The sequence below is a fragment of the Camelus ferus genome, chromosome 2 (genome assembly GCF_009834535.1).
Source record: "Camelus ferus isolate YT-003-E chromosome 2, BCGSAC_Cfer_1.0, whole genome shotgun sequence".
In the NCBI taxonomy this organism is placed as follows: Eukaryota; Metazoa; Chordata; class Mammalia; order Artiodactyla; family Camelidae; genus Camelus; species Camelus ferus.
In genome coordinates, this window is record NC_045697.1 from 118,517,111 (window position 1) to 118,543,157 (window position 26,047).

Genomic DNA, 26,047 nt, shown 5'->3' on the forward strand with positions numbered 1-26,047 from the left:
GTAACTGACAGTACTTTAATTAAAAACAAAGGAAAAAAACAGATTTGTTTCAAGATTCCCAGAAGACATGGTGCAAGCTCTACTTTCACTGGGTCCTCCATGGGATGAAGAACAAGGTGGCTTTAGCACCAGGTAGACTTGAGTATAAATGATGACACTGTCATTTCATGATCACGTAGCCAATTCGCTCAACTCTTCCAAGACTTGATTTCTTCTGATAGGATGGAAATAAGTGAAATGCTGTCTATCAAGCACTGAGCACCTCAGGGGCAGGAAGCAGAATCGTGGTGTCCCCCAGGTTCCCAGGCCCCGGTCCCTTTGACTAGGTTAGCCCAGATGGCAGAAGAGAATTCGCAGATGGGGTTAAGGTCATGGTTCTCGAGTTGGAAAGATTACCCTGCAGGAGTGGCGGACCCCCTGATCACAGGACTGACTGAGTCCTTAAAAGCCAAGAACCTTTCCTGGTTACAGGGGAAGGGGGGTACAGTGACAGAAGACTGGAGGGACAGGAGCATGAGAAGGACCTGGAAAGAGGTCTCTAGGGCATGACCCAGCCCCAGCTGACGGCCAGGAAGGACACAGGATCCAAAGCCCCATGGCCTCATGGAACTGAATTCTGCCTACACCTGTCTGGTTACCCACCCCCAGAGCCAAAGGAAAGGGGTTCAGCCCTGCTGGTTCTGGTCCAGTGAGACCAGAAATGGACTTGCAACCTACAAAACTGTAGGATAATAAATCTGTGTTGTTTTAAGCCCTATGTTTGTGGTAACTGGTTCCCATAGCAATAAAAAAAATTCATTGATCAAATAGTAATCTGTCAATACTGATACCTGGTGATGATTGCCAGAGAGAATGGGGAAAGCAAACCGGTCTCAGAGCGCTGTGGGCCTCAAAGAACCCGCCTTAACAGGGGGCGCTGTGGGCCCAAAGGAACCACAGTTCTTGTTCAAACGTCTCAGGGAGGCCAGTTAGGGAAACAGAAGGATCCAGTAAGACATCGGGAAGGAGCTGGAGGGAGCATGGGTCCCAAATTCAGGAACCGCTCCATTAGGGCCCCTGCAGCCAGCAGTTTCATCCTCTGTCCCACCGTCCAGTCATCCACACACTGTGTGAAGCCATTGCAGGAGGGTGACATGTCCTGCGGTGTGCGGTGCAGGCTGGGACAGGGCAGGGCACAGGCTGATGACACAGACCCTGCCTGTAAGCTGATCACAGCTTAAATCACAAACGAACGTGCAGAGTGGCTTCTGACGCGTAAAGGGACAGGAAGACAGGTCCGGAGATGTCAGTGTGCAGCCAGGATCTGTGCGAGGCCACAAGAGGTGACACTGATTTAGATAAATGTTTCGACAGCTTCCTCAACGAGGTGAATGTGGCTTCTTTGAGAGATGCCTTCGTGCCTGGTGCTGAAATTTTGTTTTCTTTCCCCGAATTACACCTCTTATGCTCAAGTCGGGCCAGTTCTTTATTAAAATATCAAGTGGTCCTGAGAGTCTCGAGAGGCCGCCGTCAGCGGGTACAAGGACTCCCACATGGCGGACACTGAGAATGGACCATCCGGAGAAATCTGTAAACAACCAGAGGCCTAGAAGTGTCCAGGGTAAGGGGTGCCAAGGGCTCTCCTATGACAAGTTCTCCTCCCGGGAACTCTTTCCCGGGAAAGGAAGACAACAAAGGTGGCTCCCCAGCCCTCCTGGATCCCTTCACACTTCTGCTGATGTTGCAAAAGGAGTAAGAGAAAATCCGGTGAGAAAAAAAAAATCACTAAAAGAGATTCACATGTGTCTCCATCTCCCCTGAAGCCAAAATTCAGCTCGGTGCTGCATTTAGGAAATTTCCTAACATGCTCAGACCCAGGTACTGCGTTGTGGCTCATTTTCAAGAAAAAATGTAAACCTGAGTTTAACAATAACTTGAAATATGTATTTTAAAGTTTTTTTTTTTTTCTATTTGTCTTCTATAACGTGTTCAAATGCAGGATGGCGTAAGTCAGCATGCCAACGTCATTTCCACACGCGTCTTTTCCATCCTGGGTGGTGTTACATCGGCGCATTTCCACGAGCAGCTAAACGGACGGCGGGAGGCAGTGACAACAGCATCGTCCCCCTGATCTGCACCACCGACGCTGACGAGGACGAGACGGGCCAGGATGCCGAAGACCACCACATCACACACCACCTGGAGACAGCCCTGCACCCTAAACGTGGAGCCACTTTAAATAAAAGTATTGCCAGTACATAAGTATTCATAGCAGTAATAAAGTGCTGCTGAATTCACCAAGTCAAGGCGAGTGGGAAACCAAACACACGAAGTCAGATGCTAATCCTTTAAGTCTTAGTGGTCATCAGCTCCCCAGAGACTGACTGTTTTATTGGGTCTGCTATTAATTAAGTGGACAAGTAAAGTGCTTTCCTGGAGCAGAAAAGATGTAACACCACTTAATGTAATATTGATTTTCTTTAGATGGTATCTAACCATAAAAACCACTCTTGGGATTTCTTTAGTTCCAGCTTTCTCTCCTTGGTTTTATACTCTCAAAATCAAAATGATCACCACAGCTTGTCTACCATGAGACATGGAATTCATGATTGAAAATTAAATTATTTTCATTGGAGTACATTTAGACTGCTCGAAAGGTGCCTTCTTCATGAACTAGAACTGTTTGCAGCAACCTCAAAGGCCACAAAAAAGATTCTCAAAAGAGCCAAGAGAAAACCTTGTCTGCATTTTATAAAACCATCTATACAAAATCAATTATTCATCCACGTGGTTGTAGCAATATCTTCTGGAGAACAAGAGTTTCATGTTAAAGCTGGTATTCTGTTCTGTTTCTAAATAGACCCCTGGAGATTGGTACTCAGAGAGAAGAGCTAATGGACGATGACAAACATCAGAGAAACAGAACACATGTAAACACATATAGATTGAACACTTTTAAACACAAGTAGATTCCCGGGAAACAGTAAATTAACAGTCAAGCAAAGCTCAGAGATGCTTTCGCTTCATTCTTCTTGGCTTTACGGACACTAGAACACAGGCAAGTCCACTCATCCATTTTGCCTCAAGACGCCAAAAGGTTAGTCTGAGGTTTTCATTTCATTCCTTTCATTGTTCTGATGTCATTTTACCACTTTGTCTACAAGCAAGATGAATGTGCTTTTTCTCAGGAATTCTGCTGTCTGTAGCCCAGTTCACCCTTCCCCCAGGCGTTACCATTCACAGAAGAAACACTAGCGCTGGCATCTCAGGAAACTAAAGTTCGAGATTTAGCACACACAGATTTGGGAAACAAAAGAGAATTTGTTAATCCTGTGAGAAATACTCTGAAGTTCCATGTTTTTCAAGATCTTGAAAGACTGCAAAACAAATGCAGAATCTCTCTTAAGATGTGTGGCAAAAAAAGGCTTAAACGAAATTACAGAGGCAAAGTTTCCAGGAATGAACCACCTCATTTCTCTGCTCCCAGAGCATCTAATTAAAAATTCCCAAACGGTCCATATAAATAGGTAAAAGTAAGACCTTGCATCGAAAGTTTTGAGAGAGATTTTTCAGTCTTCAAGAATCTTTTCGCAGTGGACGGCATGAAGGGAGCTGTGTGTGTTATTTGAGAACGTTACTGAAGTTCAGATCAGGAAAACATCCTAAGTCAGTCATTGTAAACCTCTCTCTTTTAAGCAAAGAGGACAAATCGCCACATTTCCTTTCTTTTTATTGGTCAGGTTTCTGAAAAGCAAGACCGACACTAGCATTCACAGATGGAGTCATGTGATTTGAAAACCCTTTTTAAGTCTTACAAGAAAGAAGTCACTGTAGAATTTGAATATGAAAAAATTTAAACAAGTAAGACCTAAAGTGGAAAACTCCGCCCCATCTAACGAGAAACGCCAGGGCCAGGGCGTGAGGAGCTGGGGGTTCAGAGGAAGTAAGAGCTGGTGTTTAGCGGTGCTTGTCCAGCCTTTCCTTCTTCAAGCTGCTCCTTGGGGAACAGCCTTCCAACTGAAGAGATACAGCGTGTCCCTTTTAAAAGAACTACTGTAAGGCCTCATTTAAAAAGAAAGTGTACAAGAGTCACTAAAATTATTTAAATGGTGGTATTTTTAAAACTGCTTATAGTTATTACCAGCCTCTCAAGAGAAATTTTAAAAAAAGTCATAGGAATACCTGTGTAAAGAGTTTCACTCGTCATACTGCTTTTACATTTGTGTTTTAAAAAATCTCATTTATATACATGTGCCAACCAATATTTTGTAAAAATTGTGAAAATATATACGAGCTATTTTTTTTTTAAAGTCTTAAATTCTAAAATACTTATCTTCCTTTAAAAGTTCTCACATGTCAATTTTAAAATTGCAGGTGCCAACTAAGGGACGTTTCTTGCCACCCGGTTCTACAAGAAGTTAGTCATTTGGCCACTGGAGCCCTTGACCTGCAGGACACCCAGGAAGGAATTCAGGGTGAAGGTCAGGAATGAGGGAAAACTGTTACAGCTGGCCCTCAGGGAGTTAGATATTTTCAGGAGAAATGTTTCATGAACCCGGATTCTTGCATCTTCCCACACTTAGAAAAGCAATAAAACCATTAACTAAGATGTCTGTTCCTCGTGCTGACAGCAACCAAGCCGTGTCCTTGAGTGCACGCACCCCCTTAGTCAGTGTCACACATACACTGACCCCCCCAACTGAACTGACCTCCTCAGAACAGTCCTCAGGGTCATCTGAGAGGCTGTACCCACCCCCACCCCCCCGGCTACAGTCCTCAGTAAGATCCTGAATAAACCCAACTCATAGCTCTGACGCTGTGCGTTTTTTTTTTCCCCCAAGTAGACACAGGTTATAGAAATTGGCGTTTTAGAGGTTGAGAAAAGTTCCTTCTGAAATTTAAAAGTTAAACACAAAAAGAATGGTACATTTTTTTCTAAGAAATATTATAAATAATTTAGAGAAGTATTAGAATGTCCCAGCTGTTCAGGAAAATCCTCATTATTTCCCAAAATAACACTTTGCACAAACATTGAAGAATTTTAGTTCAGTCATCAATCCCAGATTGCTCCTGGTGGGCTGGCCAAGCTACAATGCTGCCAAAACCGGGAGCCAACACGAACTGAAGAAAGTCTCATTGCAGGCTGAGCAGGGACCCCAGTAGAGGACTCAGTCCATGAACTGACAGGGTGAGTGAGATTCCACCAAACCAAAGTCAGTGGAAGAAGCCAGAGCTTCCAGCAAACTTGAGAGAGTATCAGGTTTGATCACTGCCCTGACATTTCTCTGCGTATTTAAGCAGGTGCCTCATTAAATCCTGACTGGTCTCTAAGGTTGCATATTACTCCTTTATTTTTCAGTAATACCTCCCATGCTCGTTCAGGTTTTATTTCACCTTTGTACAATTACTGGGGAGGTAAGAAATATATAGTGTAAGAATAACATATACCGCTGAAAATGAACTCAGAACCCTGCTGCGCACTGATTTGGGTTCCATTTGCAAAGGTTATATATCATCTCCCCTTTGCAACACGGACTCCTCAAAGCTCCCGACTCACCCATAAATACGTGAACACATGTGCACATACTAACGCAGATCAAAAAACAGGAAAACAGTACACAAAGTGCTGTTCCCATGATCCACTGCTGCATAACAAGGTGCCCCAAACTTACTGGCTTAACACAAAATGTTGGGTGGGAAGAGACAGACTGGGATTTCAAAATTGTAGAATAGATAAACAAGATTACACTGTATAGCACAGGGAAATATATACAAGATCTTATGGTAGCTCACAGAGAAAGGAATGTGACAATGAATATATATATGTTCATGTATAACTGAAAAATTGTGCTCTACACTGGAATTTGACACAACATTGTAAAATGATTATAAATCAACAAAAAATGTTTAAAAAAAACCACAAAATGCTATTCCGCATGGTTTTGGGGGCTGCCTGGACTCAGGCAGGGGGTTCTCCTGTTGGAGTCAGAAGCTGGGAATGGAGTCACCATCATTCTTTGACTTCCCAGGCTGACTTCCCAGGATGGTCACCCTAACGGCAGAGAGCTCAGCTGGCCCAGCTAAGTCTTCTGAGAGCCCGCACATGACCTCTCCGGGCACCATGGGCTCCTCAGTCCACATGACGGGGTGCCTGGAGGGACCGTCCCAAGAGTAAGTGCTCCCAGATACTCGGGTGGAAAACTCAAGACCTCTTAGGAACCAGCCTAGGAAGGATCAAAATGTTACTCCTGCCACACTCTGTTGGTCAAGTAATCAGCAAAGCCATCCCAGATGCAAGGGTCGGGGGGGGACTCCAGCCCTCGACAGAGAACAGGGAAACTCACACTGCAGAAGAGGGTTGAGATGGGGGACGCAAGTGCAGCGAATCTGGGAAAAACCCACCTGCAGGGACGCAAGAGGACACCGGAGAGCAGAGGTGAGCGGCGTCTACGGAGGACATCCCGTCAGACCACACGCTCCTCACCAGCTGTACTTTTAATGAGTTTTCAAACCCTACACATTCTCTGCTCTGTTTTAATCACTATACTGGATGCTTCAGACAGAAATTAGCTACAGCAGCAGCATGGTACCACATTTTATCCCTAATTTAAGAGTAAGAAAATGACTGAAATATGGTCTTATCTTGAAGACAATAAATACAGATAAAATGTATAAAATCCAAAAATCTACATCAAAATGTCTTCCTACTTTTTGTAAATCTCTTTTTGATAAACCACGTTTCTGCTTACTAAATCAGCTAAAGGATAATAATAAATTTCAAGGATTATCTACTTTTATCAATAATCCACAAGTTGATGGTTTTACAGGAGATTTAAGAAAAATCAATTCCAAACTGTGTACTATCTAGAGAGAGTAATATTTCTAAAAGGCTTCCTCTAAAAATGTTTCTTATATTTTGTTACTTCATCAACTTAGGATTTTTGGCTACTTTTTGTGGGAGTCTAGAGGTAGATTAATAATAGGCATGATGTAAACAATTTTAAATCCACTTTTGAAAAAATGAAAGCGATTGGCTACTCAGAGCCAGAAATTTAATACTGGCAGCAAAGCCTTTCAAAGGGACATTGTCCATTTTTTAAGCTGTTTGAATTGTTAAATTGTTTAAATTCACTAATCAAAGGAAATGACAAAAATCCACTTGAGAAACAAGTATTTTTCTGAAACTAAACTACAGGTACGATCTATGCAGCATCTCTTTAATATAAAATGTCTACAAAGAAACATAAGTATTATCTGGATAAAATAGCTTGGGCCAAAACAAATATATATACATACAACTCAGAATTAACTAATTCTATCATTCAAAGACTATTGATTGATTGCCTGTTACATGCCGCGCCTGGTTCTTAAAAACTTTCAAAAATTACTTCAAGAAAAGTAAAAACAGAAAAATGTATTTTCAACAGAGAGCCATTCTTGATCATGTATCCAGTGAGAGGCTGGGAGAGACACATGTCCCCTCCCCCAGGAAGTCCTCCCTGGAAGGACGGCGAGCGGTGGGAGGCGCCCAGGCTCCGGCTCCTGTGTCACCATTTCAGCAGCTATGTGGTTGCTGCCTGAGAGCTTCAAGTGGAAACATTAGGGTAAACATTTTAAAAGTTTCAAGTACTGTCACTTGTATACGAATCAATAAACAGTACTTTGCCATGTCTGCATGAAAAGGAAATTGGTCCAGTGTGTGTCTATTCTACATTTCAACCTATAACTCAGCTCTAAATATATATCTCACTCCAAATGGATTTTTGTTGGCCTTAATAAAAGGATTAATCTTGAGCTACTGGAGTATTTGCTTCCTATTTTTGTATGAACAGCAAATCTTCATTTACAAGAAAAATGTTCATTCATTTCCAGACACACATTGTATCTGTGCCGATAGCATCATTAAGAAATGACATGTGATCTCTGCCCTCTTGAAACTTACAGCCCAGCCCAACAAACAAGCAATGAACACAGTGTGAGAACTACTGTGTCTGGGGAAATAGGATGTCCTCTGAAAACACGAGACGTATCAGTCCCCAGACTCAAACGGGGCTGAGAACAGAGAGAGGGGTGGAGCCTTCCTGGAAGAAGCAATTTGACCAGCAGGATGACGAGGACTGATCTAGATGAAAAGGAGCAGGAACAGTGTTCCAAAAAAGGGAAGAGCAGGTGCAGAAGCTCAGAGGAGAGAGAGAGAGAGCATGCAAGACTGGAAAAAAAAAAAAGATTCTAAAGCAGTTCTGTTCGGCTGGGCTGGAGGAGAGAAAGATGGAGACATAAGTAGTTTCAATTATTTTAAATACTTTTTACAATTTCAGTGAGCAATTGGGAATCACTGAAGGGTTTAGGCAAGTGATATGATGAGATATATTTACATTTCAGAAAAATCTCTAGTTCTAGAATGAAGAAGTCATTGGAGGGATTCGAAGAGAGGTGGGGAAACCCATCCTTTCTGTAGATACTGGAAGACTCTCCCACAGAAGTGCAGGGAAAACGAAGAAAAATGGTAGAATTCTGAAAATTTAGTATTTAGGGAACAGACTCTAAGGATTTCATGACTGGGTAAAATCAGGTGGTGTGAGAGAAAAAAAGTGAAACATCTTTACAATAAGGCCCAGTTTATCCTACTTTTTAATGAAAGGCTGAAGTTCACCATTAAGAGTATTTGATTAATGTATGGAATGAAAAATGTCTATTTTAAAATGTGAGCCAGGATCTTAAAACAATTTATGAAGATCAGTTGCTTAAGTCAGAGTCACTTATACAGGATAAAAGTCCATTTAATATATTTGTAATTAGCCTAATCCTAACATAAATATGTACTTTTAAGAAAAGCAGTATTTTAATACATTCAGTTTGCCATTAATATATGCAATTTCAAAACCAGGAAAAAAAAACCTCGATTAAAAATATACAATATTGATGAAAACTTTACAGTTTCCTCATTGTTCACACTCACATGAAAAGACAAATAAAATAAAATCGTGTATAATTTAAAGCCATATTAGCTAAAACTGCCTGCTGACCTTGAGGAAAACAGACTTAAGAACTATTTAAGATAATGCTGGCATTAAAGCAAGTCACAAATGTCAGTCACATACACACTGTTAAACTTTCTAGCAGTCATGTTTTAAAAAAGGAAAAACAAACAGCTGAAATTACTGTTAATGATATATTTGCTATCACTCCGTATTTCCAAAATAATATCTTTTCAACACATGATCAATACGGAATCTGCATGAACAACCCCGCATTCTGTTTGAAACCTGGTGTGTATTTCATGCCCGCGGCACCACCTTTCAAACGCTGGGCTGTTATGTGGAGGCCACCCCCCTGGGCAGCCGGCTCTAGAACCTGGAGCCACACACACCAGGAGGCTGCCTGCTCGGTCACCCCTCTGTGCCTTTGCAAACTTAGCCGATGATCACAATGAGTAAAGGTTAAAAACATTTTAAAGCATTTGTACTGACTGTTTTGGTTACATAGATGTGACCATCAAGAGAACGTTAAAATTAAGAGAGGAACTGTGGGTTGACACGTTGCTGAGAAGGTGACAAGAGTCAACAAAGCTACTTAATAATAGAACATGTAATCAAAAACCAAATCCCCAAATACTTTTAAATCTCAAACTTAATTCATTTAAAATAACTAATGTCAGAGAAAGGCAAATATCCTATGATATCACTTACATGTGGAATCTAAGGAATAAAAATAATAAATGTTATTCACAAACCAAAAACAGACTCAGACATAGAAAACAAGCTATGGTTACCAAAGGGGAAAGGGTTAGGGAGGGGTAAATTAGGAGTTGGGATTAACAGATACACACTACGGTATATAAAATAGATAAACAACAAGGACCTACTGTATAGCACAGGGAACTATATTCAATAGCTTGTAATAACATATAATGAAAAAGAATCTGAAAAGAAAATGTATATATGTATGTGTATGTATAACTGAATCACTTTGCTGTACACCTGAAACTAACATTGTAAATCAACTACACTTCAGTAAATTTTTTTTAATTCATTTAAATGCAACCAGTTAAAGGTTAATTTGAATATCTCCTGGGGGTTACTTCCTTTGGAAGTGACCGCTCTTTTGGAGACCAGGAGTTTGGTCAACTGCTAGCGGGGACTGCAAACCAGCTTCCCTCTTGATTTAATGCCATTTTAAGTTTATAAGAAAAAATGTCACTATGTAAACAACAGACATTTTGATTAAACACCATAGTTCTTATTTTGGCTGTTAAATCAATAATGCAGCTGGACTGAAAGTAGTTTACATTCCATCCAAACTGGGCCCCAGTTCAGCTAGTATTGTTCCGACATCATTTTCCAGCAAGATTTGGTTCTTCTCAGTGGCCAGTTTAGAAATACCCTTCACATAATGTTCAGTGTGAACACGTTTCCAGAAGAGGGTCTAACAAATGCCTGTGCTTAAAATAGCACAGTCGATCCAAAAATAGTCTCCCATCTAATGTACAATTTACTAGTTAAAAAAAAAAAAAGGCAAGATAATTTTAACAAGACAAGAAGACAAAGGCCTTTGGCAACATTATTTATCTTTGACTTCACCTGAGACTAACTTTGGAGAATTTCCTGTTTTCCTTTCCTGAGAAGATGAACTAATACAGAACTCGGAGCAATGATCTCCAAATCTGAACTCTAGGTGCTTTAGCCAAAACAACGAGCTTCGGGCAGGACATCACAGACACTGCTACACGATTTAATTACACAACACAAATTCAGATGACTTACAAATAGAAAGTACGCCCATATTATATACATAAAAGCCAATGACCAGCAGAAAGCAGCATTTAGAAAAAGGCAGTTGAACAGATCACAACAGGCCAGGTCGAGTTTTTCAGAGAACACAACAACTTGCGTATTCAGAGTCAGGAACCAAAAATTAAAGAAAACAATGCCAAAATGTATTCAAGACCATCCAAAAACTATTATTATTTTATGTGAATTAGAAAAAAATGTCACTGTGATTCCATTTCAGCAGAAAGACACTCATGCAGCTGGCTGGGCAAAAGTATTCCAGCATCTACAGGTAAGAATCCAAGACTCAGAATTTTTAGCCACAGGACCTCAAATTGCTCACCTGGAGAAACTCTCTGACATTGGATCCCAGGACTCGCAGGATTGTATCGTAACCAGATTCTTGACAGAAGACAAAAAACATCTTCCCAAACATTTGGAGGATTTCTCCAGCATTGAGATCTATTTTATAGATTTGAGAGACAACAACAAAAACAAAACATATTAGAGGTGGAAAATTGTTAATGAGAGGAATGAAGGTATGTATATAATTTAAAAATGTTAAATACCCTGTTTTTGTGCAGAGTGACCATCTAGCCAAGAACGTCCAATGAAGGTTTGTACTTATAAACAAAGCAATCAGTTTCTTAGCTCCTGTGACAAAATTTTGAGCTTTTTTTTAAACTTATATTTAAGGTAGAACTTATTTTTTCTGAAAATTACATAAAGATCTTGAAAATCATCAAGAACACACATGCTATTTTGGTACAGAATGGCTTTTCCTTATGCATATGTAATAACTTGGTTGCATACAGTAAGCACCCAAAGATCCTGCTTTTTCCTTAATATTCAATTATTATGTCCCCAAATTAAAATTTTTTTTCTGTAATATCAATTTTAATCACTATCTTATTCAACACAGGTATGCAACAATTTATTTCACAAATGTCAGCTTACTCAAAATAGAGGCTCTTTCCAATTCTTTAAAATGTAAGTTACTCTGAAATGGAAACACTCATACATCTTAATGCACATAAATCTAATACTTTCTTTAGGAAAAATTTCTAAAGGATTTCAACATTTTTAAAAAAGATTTTGACTGATGACGCAAAATTATTCTCCAAAAAAGTTGTCTTATTTTGCCATCAGATTTTAAAGTGTGAGTTTCCCCTTTAACTCTCCCCTTGACTATTTCATTTTTTAATTGCCAAATTTATATAAAATTATTTTACATTTGTGTCAATGTTGAGTACTAATGAGGCTGGATGTTTTTCTTATTATTAACAATTTACCATACTCTTCCATAATTCTTGTAGTTTAGTCTGCAAAAGGTGGTGTTCGCTCTTCCAAGTGTATCTGAGAAAGCTGAAAAGCTGCTTTCTATTCTATCCAAACTGTAGCCCAGTTATAAATGAAGCACTATGAGAATAAGAGATATTACCTTAAGAACAACTTTTTTCCATAAAGCTTTTTTTTTTTTTTTTTGCAGGGTGGGCGACTTGCCTTCTTTGCATGAGTTTTGACTGATACAGATCTCTGTTCTTGTTTTTCTTACCAATACCCAAGAAAACTTGTGATTACAGAAAAGATTTGGAGAAAATATTTTCTGTATACTACACTTGTAATTCCTAGGCCATTGACACTGCAATATTAAGTTATTACCACATTATTAGCTCATTACATTAAGTAACAACATTTTTTTCCTTCCTCAACACATGGCTTTTTGTAGGGAGGGGCAGAGAGCTCCTCTATTCTCCAAAGAGTTTGTAAGAGGAAAGATAGAACTCAGGGTAGCCTAGGCCTAACATTATATGTGAATATCCCCCACAACCAGGGTTGTGCAGTGCATAGCCTGCACAACCATACAACATTACCCTTTGTCTTGGACACCTACTTGTAGCTCAGCCAGAGAAGGAAAGTCACGTTCAACTTACTGAGGACTTTGCTTGCAGCAGCAACCAAATCATAAGTTTTAGAATCATCATATATGATTCGGACAAGAAACTGTCCTTCTTCGTCTAACTGTGCCTCTTTTCTAGAAAAACAAAAACAGCAGAGACAGGGGAAAGAGTTGAGATAAAAGAGCAGGGACTACAGCTCCAAGGATCACATAAAAATGGTTTTATATCTGAAACAGAATATGCTTTTGGCACATTTGTTCACATCGATGACATGTACCTAAAAGTCTGGTGACTAAGAACATCTTATTTCACATCCCCGTCCCCAAACTAAAATGATACATTTAAGTATGTCTTAGGAAGACTAACATGTGTGTGGTACTCTAATGCCCAGCACAATACCTGATAACAGCTGTAATCAAGAAATAACGTTTGGTAAATGAATAGTCAGCAAACATTTGTTGAGTCCCTATGTGCGCCAGGTCCTCTTCTAGGCATGAGGGTTCCAGCCTTTAGTAAGATTAAGTGCCCGACCTCTTGGAACAAATGCATTCTAGGAGGGGAGGCCGAAGAGGCATGAAACTAAGTCATATACACACAGATATAAGGGTGGGTGGTCTGGAGAAAAATTAAGCTGGGGAGGGGGAGGGATCTCATGTACAGGCGCAGGAAGCATCACTGAGAAGTTGCCAGTTGAGTCAAGTCTGAAGCCGCTCTGCGGGACCCGAGCCACCCGGACGGGCAGGACAGGCAGGTGTGTTCCGGGCGGAGGAAGAGCAGGTGCAGGAGGTCAGCCCGGGTGTTGGAGGAACAGAGGAGGAAGCAGAGGAGCCACAAGAGGAAGGATCAGAGGTAACCAGGGCCTGGTGCGAACGGGGTGATGCTTTCATGTACTTGGAAGAGATGAAGGTCCTGACACTTGTGATACAAGCGGTGAGATGAACCGACCTCAGTGAAGGACGGACCTGCGGCTGCGCTGAGAATGGACCAGAGGCGCACAGGATGGAGCAGGGACGGAGCGAGGACAGAGCGAGGGCAGAGCAGGGAGACCAGCGGGGAGGCTACTGCGACATCCAGGAGAGAAATGTCGGTGATGGACTCCGGGTGGAGGCAGCTGGAGGGAGGGAGTGGCCCGGGTCCGGATGTTTCCTGAAGGCAAGTTCAGCACGGTTTGCTGATGAACTGGACACAGGATGTGGGAGGAGGGAAGGACGCAAGGATGACACTGCAGTTCTGGCCTGAGCAGCTGAAGGATGCTGTCACCGGGAGCTGAACTGGCAAAGAGGGTCAGCCCCAGAGCTGTGGTTTACATGTCCTAAGTGTGAGGCGCGAGTGGACTGGTAAAATCTTGCAGCACATCCCTCAGCGTATTAAAGGCTCAGAACGCACACAGGATTAAAGAGGGGCAATCACAGTTCTCATTTCAGTAGCTGCCACGATTACATGAGTATGTTTACTTTGGTGGGATCTGGATTCTTTTTCTCCAACAAGTGTCTGTGTTGTTCAAAGTACCGTCTGCTTCGGAAGAGCACTGACGGGCAGGGTCCCAGAGAGCTTGTCCAGCTTGAGACCCACGAATTCAGGATGCATCCATCTCCACCTCTGACTCCAAACCCAGCCATCCAAGCCCCCGGAGGCTCCAGGAGAACAAACACAAGTGACGGAAAAGCCCCCACCCGCCACCCAGGCGGACACAACCACCTTCTCCCCTCGGAGGCGCTGCTGTCACAGCTGCTGGGACACCCGGGGCTGGGACACCGGCGTCTGCTCGAGGGAACAACTCCAGGCGGCAGCACAGCTTAGGTGCAGGCGGGATGGAGACTTCTCCCAGACAGCCTGTGTCCTTCAGGACAGGCCACCTGTCTGCCTGCCAGGACGCGCCAGCGTGCACGTTGGGGGAAGAGGAGCGTGATTTTGGCGGGCACGGAGATGTGACCTTCAGAGCCCAGAATGTACCAGCCGATGAACTTGGGCAAGTCACACAGAGCCTGTGAGCATTAAAATCCCTCTTTTCTAAAATGGGAGCAGTCGCATAATCCAGCTCCCACAGCTGTAAAGAGGTGAAGCACATACTAAGCGCGACGGGTATTACCAAAGCCCACAGCACTTATGTTCACAGACTCAGAAACGCAAAGGGTGCATGTAGGTGTGAGGTTCTCGCTCTGGCTGAACAGACACAGCTGTTAAACGAAAGGAACACATCTCTAAGACTTCAAGTCTTTTTAAAGCCAAAAGTCAGTGAAATAGCCCCAAATTATGAAGACAGAATGTACAAACACTGACTTGCCTTAAGACAAATGCTAGTGTGTATCTTACACGTTCTAATTTCTAACTGTATAAAAATATACAGTGTGGGAAAAGAAAACCTTTACAAAACCCTCCAGTGTCCTGAGATGACCACTGCTAATGTTATATTCAGGTTGCTGATACTTGAAATACTTGGATACGTTACACACACCAGATCATACTCCTATGAAACCTCCTTTCTTGACTTCCTATTGGAAGTAAATGTCAGTAAATCGATTTCTATGCCTGGACTACATAGAATTGCCTCGGTTACACACATTGAAGTTTCAACAGGTATTAAATTGCTCTTACTTTTTCACAAGCACAAACAAAAGGTTGTGATGAATACCTCTGTAACTAATATTTATATTTCTACGTAAAAAATAGGACACATTCCTAGAAATGGAATCGTTGAGTTGCAGGATTTGGAGGGCTTCATTTTTTTCTCCTTTTTGTCACTAACATTTTATTAGGAAACAGCAATGGTCTACAGATTGGGATTTCGAAGCCTCTGATTTAGGGCATTCTCATAAAACATAAACCAATCTTAATTAAAGATATAATGAAGTACAAATTAATTCATTGCTCTCACTGTGTCCTATCCTTTTTCTTCCAACTGGGGTAAATCAAACAACATAAATTTGTGTAACAGACTCAGTTTCTCAGAAACAGTCACCAATGAGCTACAAACAGAATACACAGTTCTTCTGCATGAAATAGAGAAATGGCCATCTCCCTAGGGACTCCCCCCCAACCATAAGTCAGTGCGTCCCTCTCTTCTGTCTCCTGCTTTAATAAAATAAGCTCCCTTATCTTTTAAGCTTTACTTCCTGAAGTGTTCAGCCCAACATACCTCCTGGAGGGAGGCTGAAACAGAAATTAAACAGCACTACATGAAAGGAAATAACCATCTTCTCTTAAAAATTTCACACTGAAAACCAATGAATTATTCAAAAGACTTAGAATTCCTTATTTACAGTTGTCTTGGGAAACTTTGAGTCACCTTTTAATTATCCTTCTTTTCCTCCTGGCGGGAGGGGGATGTTTTGCCGCAAATACTTGAACAGCTATTATGCCCCAAGCACTTTTCAAAGCACTTTTACTGTATCAGTGAACAAAATAAAGATCTCTGCCTTCATAGAACTTACACTTCAGCTGGCAGAAATAAGCGACAGCATATATATATATAATTATATTTATGAATCATTATGTTTACATAACATACGTGCAAATTGCATAATTTACTCCAAGATGATAAATGCTACAAAAGACAGCAGGGGAGGATACACGGTGAGACGAGGGGGTTGGAGGAGGAGGCGGGACACAAGGTTAAAGGCAGTGACAGCCGGCGGCTTCCTGAAGGAGTTAATGTTTGAGCAAAGACTCCAGGAGGCAGAATGACCCAATCTCTCTGGACCCACTTCACTTCTTTCTGTAGCCCATTCCTCCAATTCTTCCCTTTTCAGAGTGAAAGCTAATTGGAGATATTACACTTTATTGATGATCAGCTCACTCCATTCAGCTGAGCAGGGGAACTTACAGTGCAGAGAAGTAATAGCCAAAAAATTAATTTCAGGCAGTATTATTGTGATTAATGCCAGTAGACATTTTGAGCTAATAAACGCTTTCTTGGGGTCTCTTGATTCTCAATACAGCTTTTCTTCCAGCTTCCAGGAAAATTTAGGTTTGTTCAGACTTTGCGCTGGTTCAGCCTCCAGAGAGCACGGACACGTGATGACAGTAATCTCTCGGATATATTTTTAACATACATCTGCCTCCATCCTTTCAGGGAAGCTCTACAGCCTTCCTTCCAACGTGACACAATTTCTTCTCTCCTTAGTGTTAAAAATGTCTCTCACCAGCGACCTGAAGTCACAGAGGGTGACCACCACATGTAAGAGAGGTTGGGAAGGGAGCTGGTATTCTGGTTACATAAACAATGTCCACAGCTCACGCACTCTGACCGCGTAATTCTCCATCCCTCACCTTCCCAACCCATAACTTTCAAGGACTTTTTCTTCTTAAAAGCAAAGTAAAGGATGAATCCAACATACAGATATAACACTTGTAACAATACTTGACTTATTTTCTTGATGTGTAGAATGCCTTTTGTGCTTAGACCATCCCAATTCAGTCAGGCACATGAACCAAGTCTTCTAGACTCATTCATTATTCAGAACATATTTTTGAGCATCAATTTTGTCTAAATTGTTGTACTACACCAGGAAATTATGTAATTTCCTGTAATTTAAATTATATTTACATAGGAGGAGAACACAGGCTTCTCCAAGAAACATAGTTTAAAATTTCCCTGAAAAGAAAAAAACGACTTTGGACATAGGTTTGGTTTTCTTTCCAATACTTTTTCGGTGACAAAAAATACCGTATCAAGCCATAGGCAAAACGGAGCACAGTGTATTCAACACTGTTCATCTACCAAATGGTAACCAATGGAACAGCCATCACCATATATTTGGCTGGTGTGACTGCATTCCATTGTTTCCCATTATTATTATAAAAATCCCTTGGAAAACCCCAAACAGACATAGTGTTGCACTATTTCCAGATAGTATGACATACAGTAGTTTGTGTTATCTTCCCCTGTATACTTAATAACTGTGGTTTGGCAGGGGGGAGGCTAAGCATTAGAGTTTTCTACTTGGCGCATCACTCAGTGATTCGAGGGGGAGGTGTGGGGGGAGGACCAGGAAGCAAGTGGAGGAAGAGGGGGAGGGGGACAACACAGCCTTGGTGGCTTTCACTTAGCATCAGAATAATTAACCTAAAGTTGCTCTCAATTTGTGGATTCGCTGATAGGATTCATTCAGATAGCCAAAATCAAACAACTTCTAGCCCTCCTGGGAGCTTTAAAAACAAAGTCCAAACCTTCACCTGGAGACAGAACCAGAAATAATCCTATTCTATATATCTGTAGCCAGAATAAGTGTTAAAAATTGAGGAGGCAGATGTGGACAATTTTCCCACTGACAATTCATCTCCCACTTGCTCTTAGAAATGGTTACTTGCTGGAATTGAAACTGATCATTTCTTTACACTAATTACCTTTCCCCAAAAGGACAGTTGGCATTTTTCTCAGGGTGGGATTTTCTGGTTTTGTGGTTTCGCCATTTGTGTTTTTGATCACTGGTGCCTCACCTGGGTGCCCGGAATGGAGCCTGCACTCAGTGGATGTGTGCAAGTTTTAAAAGACATAAATGGATTAATTAAGTGTATTTCCTCACTAAAAATCAAACACTCAAACATCACTGGCAAAAAAAAAAACATAGTTTGTTTTCAAACTTAGGAATTTTTAAACTTACACCTAGATTTTAAAGTAGGTATACAAGTTGTCCGAAATACCCAGGCAGCATTCTTTATAACTCCGCATTGGGGAGATATCTTCCTTAGCTGCAAAATGTGAGCGTACAAAAACTGAATTCACGTTCTGACACTGAGCTCCTGCTACTGTGCGCCCCTCAAGTAAGCTTAGTACATGGCAAAGGCGCTGGCTGTGAGGTAAAGAAGCTTCCCGGGGAGGTAGGAAAACCGGTATCCTAGGATGGGAGAGTCTGAATACAAGCATCCTGAAAATGGAGCCTCAGAATAATGTCTGGTCTCAGGCAGACGAGGTCAGCGCAAATCAAACCACCACCCTGACCAGTGACAGCTGCTCCTGCGAAAACCGCACTCACAGCCCAGGCTGTTTCAGAGACAGGATGCAGATGTCGCCTTGACGATAAATCCTAGGACAGTTCGTTTTAGTGAGGTCAGGACGGCACAGTCGTGGGGTGTGTCCAACCACTATTAAAGTTAAAACCTCCAACTGCAGTCTAAACACAGGTAACATATACACATAGTATCAATATATATAAACATATATATTATATATATTATATATATAATGTGTATATAATATGAACATATACATAGTATGAACACAGGTAACAATTATAAGTAACATCTAAAGATTAAAAATGTATATTGCTTTTTTTGGAGTAGTTGGGAAGCATTAATGGGCTCTCAGTTTTCAAGATCCCAACTCAAGGATTCCCCAGAAGTCTGAACCCGGAAGCAGGGAGCCGTCGAGGGGAGGAGCCTCTTCCAGGTGGTTCAGGTGCGTCTTCCTGGGTCCATGTCGTCACTCGTCCCAGCACTGTACACAGTGACAGTGAATGCTCTCCCAAGCGAGCTGCATTTATGAAGAGTATCACTCTTGATACATAACTGCATTTTTTTCTGACTGTGTCCAACTTGTCTTACTAATGAGACAGTCTCATTAGTAAATTGCCCCAGTTCTGGACACACAACCACCACAAACATCTCCAATGAGCCCTTTGCAGTCTCTTCATCGGACAAATGATGTCCCTCTGCCTGGGGTGTGGGTCCACCTCTGTTAACTCGCCTCCCCAGCACATCGGCCACAGCGCCTCCAGAAATAAACACACTGCTCTTAATTTCTGAGGCTCTGATTCTCTTTAGTAGACGTTCTGTTTCTGAATAAAGCCACCTTTAAAGACGTAACAGCCACAAGCACCTGGACAAGAGCTTGAAAAGCACCGGAAAACCAAAGCAAAGAGCACGGTACTAACACACCTGTACGAAGCCCGCTTCCAGGCTACGCTGTCTTTGGAAAGGAGACAGTTATAAGTCCTTCTCGTGTGGGGATATCACATAACATCCATGTCCAAACCTCTGCTCTGATGATTAATAAATGAGTGGTTTGAGGCAGGGATTTAAAGTCTTGAAGCCCCAAGGAGGGTATAGCTCAGTGGCAGAGCATGTGTTCAGCAATGCACGAGGTCCTGGGTTCAATCCCCAGTACCTCCACTAAAAAATAAGTAAATCTAATTACCTCCTCCCCAAAACAAACAAAAAGAGGTGGAATAAAATCTTGAAGCCTCAGTTCCCTTACTTAATGAACAAATCTATTTTCTACAGTGGATTTGAGGACTCGGGGAGTTGGTGACTGTGGGACCACACGGTAAGTGTCAATTTCTACAACCTGCTACATTCAAAACAGAGAGGCCAGGTGAGCATTCTCATCTAGTTTTCAAATTGAAGTTCAGCATTTTACAAACCTTTATCTGCAGTCTGTGACGCTGACCTTAAACAGCACCACAGATAGCTGCCTTGCAGACACCTGCTAAAGGAGCCAGTCTTCTCCTGAATCCAATCCAGTAAGTGTCTTTGAGTGTATGAGATCAGGGGTCTGACAGCAGCATTTTGAATCCTTTTCTTACAACTACGTATGCACTCTGACCCTTCCAAAAAGAGATGCTGTAACTTATTGCCATATCATCTGCCTTTGTTCATGTAAGAAATGCCCATTTCAATGGGGTTTCTAGTTTATTACATAGTAGTTGAAGATGTCACCGTTCTGACATAACAAATCCTGGCTACAGAAAAAAAAATATGTGTGGTGAATATATCTGTGCTCTATTCTCCAGAAACTAAAATGTGAAAGATAATTCACTTATACATATATGAATACGCAGAGGGGGGCTTTGTGCTGGTTGCAGAAGCTGCAGTTAAGGGAGACAAGACAGGCATTAATCACGCAATAAAATAGTTATAAACGCATGCATGTACTGTGAGGAAACAGCATAGTTCTGGAGGCGACAGAAGCCTTCCGTTAAGAAGTAAGACCTGTCCTGCCAGCTCAAAGCTGAGAACTGTTTCCACTGGAGGAAGGGTGGGGAGCATGGGGGAGAGGCCCTTCTGAGCACAGGTGTCACCCCCACGGGGAAGCTCAGCCTGGCCCAGGACCTGAAAACCTGCCCGCGAGGCTGGGTGCTGGGCACCGGTGGGGGTGTGGACGAAAGCTTCCTGTGTCTGGCTGATATGAAGACTGACCACAAAGAATTTCAACAAAGGAACAATTTACTATTTCGCGATCCAACACTAAGTGGCAAGTCGGTCAGAGTGTTCAGTACAACCAAGGACACGGTAACGAAAAGGAAGGATAAATCCATGGGAACGTTTATGTGTCCCCTGGAGAAGACACCGCTAACCTCATAGCTCTTGATATAGAAAAGATGCCCCACTTGCTGGACTTAAACAAAGACATGTTCCCCCCACTGTTTCCTGGTTAATGAGCCGAGAGGCAGAGCAGCGAATAGAAAAGCTGCAAGTCCTCACTCAGGTCCTGGCTGTCAGCCTCCCAGCCGGGCGGGGCAATAGATTTCCCTAACGCGCTTTCCCAGTGATGTCTGCATGGTCTCGACTCCTAACTGGCTTTCCAACACACAGGAGAGAAGGATGCACTTGAGTTTCCCATCCTGGAGAGAAGTGACAGGGTCAGAAGGACACTGTCCGCTGTGAGCAGGACGAGAGAACGGTCGGCGTTCGCCCTAAGGGGGTCTGGGAGTGAGGGAGGGAGAATGAGGATTTTCTGATTCCTCCTCCATCCCTGGTGCCCATTTTAACCTACAAAGCTTCTTTGACACCTGATTACATAATATGCTTCTGTGAGCTTTCTCCTTTTTTTTTAACTTCAAAAGATGACAGAATTCAGTTAAAACAAAGACCACGCTTGGCTTCTGGGTGATATTTCGATCATCAAAACAAGCCCTGAGACAAGGCTGCGAGCTGGCTCCCCACCTCAGCCACTGCTCATCACACGGCCGCGTTCTGTGTCCTATGTTCTGCACACAGAGCGCCCCGTGGGTCATGGGAAGGGGTCTGCCCTGGACACCAAGCCCCACCTGCACAGGTAACGTCGACCCTCAGTGAGCTTGTCAGCCCACACACTGTGCCTCCCGTCCTTCACGCTAACTGGCAGGTCTTCCTAGAGAAAAAGGTCCTGATCCTCACAATTATCTCATTTACTGACTTTTTTAACCTGTGTCTTCATTTGTTTGTTTTCTGAGGAAGTTTCTGGGAATGAAAATTAATACGGTTTCATTTTTGTATGTAAACTACATTGGCTCCTATTTCTTTCTCAAAAGTAGCAGCAACCCTGGCATCAGAAGAACAGGGTTGGATCACAAAAAGAATACATATGTATAACTGAATCACTTGGCTGTACACCTGAAACCAATATAACACTGTAAATCAACTACGCCTCAATTAAAAAAAAAAAAATAAAGAGCAGAATTGGAGGTCTGATTCAACTTCCTGATATAATTCCTTAGAACAGTCCTTTAGCCTCTCGGGAACACAATTTCATCATTAAAGAAAAAAAAAAAGCATTGAGCTCCCTTATATATGAAAACTGAAAAGGAAAAACTCAGAACCACAGGACAGTGGCGGGTACCAGGGGCTGGGAGTATGTTGCTCGGAGGGTACAGATCACCAGCTACAAGACTAACAAGTTTGGGGACCAATGTTCTGCACGGCAGTTATAGAGAACACGGGACCACATACTTAAAACTAGGAGAGTGGCTAGGAGAGCAGGTCTTCAGTGTTCTCACCACACACACATAAATTGTAACAGTGTGACGGGACGGAGGTGGTAGCTGATAATGTAATGGTACTCAGTTTGCAATGTACAAAAGTATCTCATCCACACATCAGACACCTTAAACTCACACAATGTTATGTGCCAATTCTAACTCAACAAAGTTGGGACAAAATGAGCTGGAAAGGCCTGTCCTGTTGCACGTGGATGCTGTGGCACTCGTGAAATTTCAGAGAGGAAGGGACTTTGGAAATTTTAGACAGCTTTTAAAATAAAAAAGTGCTGTTAATATTTTAAAACCTACTTGAGCAAGAATACAGGAAGGCATAGAAATGTAATGATATATATATATATGATACATATGTGACAATATAGCTTCATGAATATAAATATGAAAATTTGATTAAAACATGGCAAAATGTGGAACATAATTTGGTTTTAAGTTGTTTTGATAAAATGAATATTAAGAGCATATGGGAGCAGGGGGGATGGTATAGCTCAGTGGCAGAGTACATGCCTAGCATGCAGGAGGTCCTGGGTTCAATCCCTAGTACCTCCACTAAAAAAATAAATAAAACCCTAATTACCTACCCCTCAAAAAAAGAACTTAAAAAAAAGAGCATATGGGAGCAACCTAAATGTCCATCTACATGACTAGATAAAGAAGAGGTGATGTGTGTGTGTGTGTGTGTGTGTTTTCCACACAATGGAATACTACTCAGTCATGAAAAAGAATAAAATTCTGCCATTTGCCACAACATAGAATGGCCAGGAGGGTATTAAGCTTAGTGAAATATGTCTGATAGAGAAAGACAAATACTGTATGTTATCACATATATATGGGATCTGAAAAAAATCAAACTAATGAATTTTTTTTTTAAAAAAAAGCATATGCTGCACCTTCGAATAACAAATGGGGATGGGTAAGGGGGGATGCAATGAGGGCACACTTAGATGGGTGTAGCACCCAGACTTCCAAGAGTGACTATCATGTAAAGGAGCCTTTCCTATCTTTCAGGGGAGCTGGCAAAGGGAAAAGCTGAGAAACTTTGGTTCTGGAGTAAAACTAGTAACAGCTACCATTTATGAGGCAGTTCTCTTTCACAACCTGTGTGAAGCACTTTACAGACATCATCCACCATCTCACAATCCTGGGGAGGTCACATATCTAGCTTATATTACAGCCAAGCATTTGATGAATACTGGAGTAAGAACCTCTTTTATAGGTTCCTCGTTATAGGAACCGTAATGATTAATTCCTTTTTTTAATTGAAGTATAGTCCGTTTACAACATTGTGTCAATTTCTGGAGTACTGCATATAATGATTAATTCATGATAAACAAATTCAACCAGATGCGTTACTTTCAAAACTGGAAAATAAGAGTATACTGCCCAACAGCCCAATGTTCCCATGTGTAAGTTACAGGCAGAAAAACCCAGACATAGTGAGAGTAGAAATAGCCCGACGTCTCTAGACTTTATCTGAAAGCGAGTATTGTTATTACATGCTTTCCTATCCTCTGTGCCTGAATACCGGACTATGCTCATTAAAAACAAGCTTAATGAGAGAATGAAAGAATGTTTAGGTCAATGAGTGAAAAAGCTTGCTGCCCTGCTAGAGGAAGTCAGATAAAACCATGCTGAACAATTATGCCTTCTCTGCACAGGGGAGATTACGGACAGCCTCCTAGAGGAACTTACTCCAGTATTTACCAACTAACAGTGTCATTAGTTCATCTTCAAATCTCATACCAAGATTTTGATCCAAATTTTTCTCTCAGTTCTCTGTAAAGCAGAGAAGAGCTAACCCGTACACCATGTCGCACTCTGGACTCTGGACTCTTCTTTTTATGTCATCCCTTGTCCTGCTCAACTCTAGGCAAGAGAGTTTTCAGGAAGGTGTTTTTTGTTTCTAATAGACTCTTTTTAACTGAAATATAGTCAACTTACAATGTTGTGTTAGTTTCTGGTGTACAGCATAGGGATTCATTTATACATGTATATATACATACATATATTCCTTTTCACATTCTTTCCCATATGGTTTACCCCAAGATACTGAATATAGTTCCCTGTGCTGTACAGCAGGACCTCGCTGTTTATCTATTTCATATATAATAGGTAGTATCTGCAATAAGATTTTTAATCATCTTAGATTTTTTTCATTTTTTGAATCCATCTTAACGTCCTAGTGAAGTTAGAAAATCTAAAACTGAGCCCAGTAATTTGATGTGAAGTTGCTTTAGTCAGGGCCACTGGGTAAGGAGGTGATTAAACCAAGGATTTAGGAGCTTTCTGAATATGTATGTCCTGACCTCATTTTTTTTTTTCCTGAAATGGTTGCTGTTTATCCTCACTTAGGACCCAGGACATCTAGAAAGGGCCACCTGAAAACAGAAAGGAAACCAACAAGGCAGGATCTGAAGTCGATTCAGACGGCTCTCTGGCTTTTTGATACATGTTTATGGCCACAATCAGTTCAGAGGGACAGAGGACAGCCCAGGCATCAGAAGATCCCACCCACCACCTCTTTTTGCTATTTGGGAGCTAAGAATGGCTTCTGCATTTTTGACATTTGACTGCTGTACAGGTACGCGTACAATCCTCGATACTGAATCCTGGCCTGCAGCACCAAAAATACTTACTGACCCTTTAAAGGAAACTGTCCCTCTTGACAATTTTTTTTCTTAAAAAGAGGAATTTAAAGCTCTTGGGAAATGGTTATACTATTGGTAGGAGGGAACGTGGGTACGGAGTTTACAGTGAAGCATTTCTGGCTTTAACCAGTCAGAATCTTCCATCTGGAATCTGTTACTTAGGACTGTCTTTGTCACTAAATGTGTGGCTTCCTTTCTCATGAACCATGGATGGCCGTTTCCTCCCAAACCAAAACAGTAGTATACGATGTTTTATAAACAGCAACAATTCAGATAGTTTCTCACAGAGCAAAAAGGAAGATAACAGGAGTTTGGTATGTACTGAGACAAAAAAAAAATGTTTTTTATATATTCAGTTTTCATAAAAAGGCAGAACTGAGAGTATCTTGGAGCAGTGTTCGCTGTGCTCCACCTCGGAGGAGATGGGGAGGTCAGAGGAGGGGTCAGGATCTCCCCAGGAACACTTTAACATGAGACCTTTCCAACTTCTCCCCTCCTGCCCCCAGGCACTGAGACTCTGCCACGCTAAGCAAATGCTCTTCCAGGGAACACACAGGCATCCCTCTGGGACGCTGACCGGGGAAAACCAAGGAGCTGTTATAACACCCTCAGTGCAGAAAGCTGAGCATCTCTCCTCCAGATGATAAACTGGGTCCGAGACAAGATGGGCTCCAGCAAGACAAATGCTTAGACAAAAACGAATCAGACCAACACCTGGACTGCAAACCCTGCTATAACTAATAGCATTTCCCTTGCAGGAGCACATAATCCCCGTGGTAATTCTGTAGGAAAAAGATTCATGTGATTTGCTTCATTTTACCGGAAGAAAAAGTGTGTTGTATGATTTAAATTATTAGCACCTAAATGAATTAAGAACATCGCCTGAGGCTACTTAAAGATATATTCATGAATTAGAAGATGTTGATATTTAATTAAAAATTAATAAATTATTTTAAAGTAAAATGCAACAGTATCCTTAGTGTGGTTTGGTAAAGTTCTCACCTCAGAGGAATTTGTAAAATTTTTAGATATTTTGATCTTCTGTGTGGAATAGCTGG

The 26,047-nt window shown here is 41.7% G+C and overlaps 1 protein-coding gene across 1 annotated transcript in view; it reads right to left on the bottom strand.

Moving 5' to 3' along the window:
- The window catches only part of GUCY1B1 (guanylate cyclase 1 soluble subunit beta 1), a 46,570-nt gene that overhangs the window by 17,641 nt on the left and 2,882 nt on the right, over positions 1–26,047 (bottom strand). Inside the window, 2 exon segments of the mRNA XM_032466232.1 lie at positions 11,092–11,210; positions 12,683–12,783. Of these exon segments, the coding sequence (XP_032322123.1) occupies positions 11,092–11,210; positions 12,683–12,783 (220 nt within the window).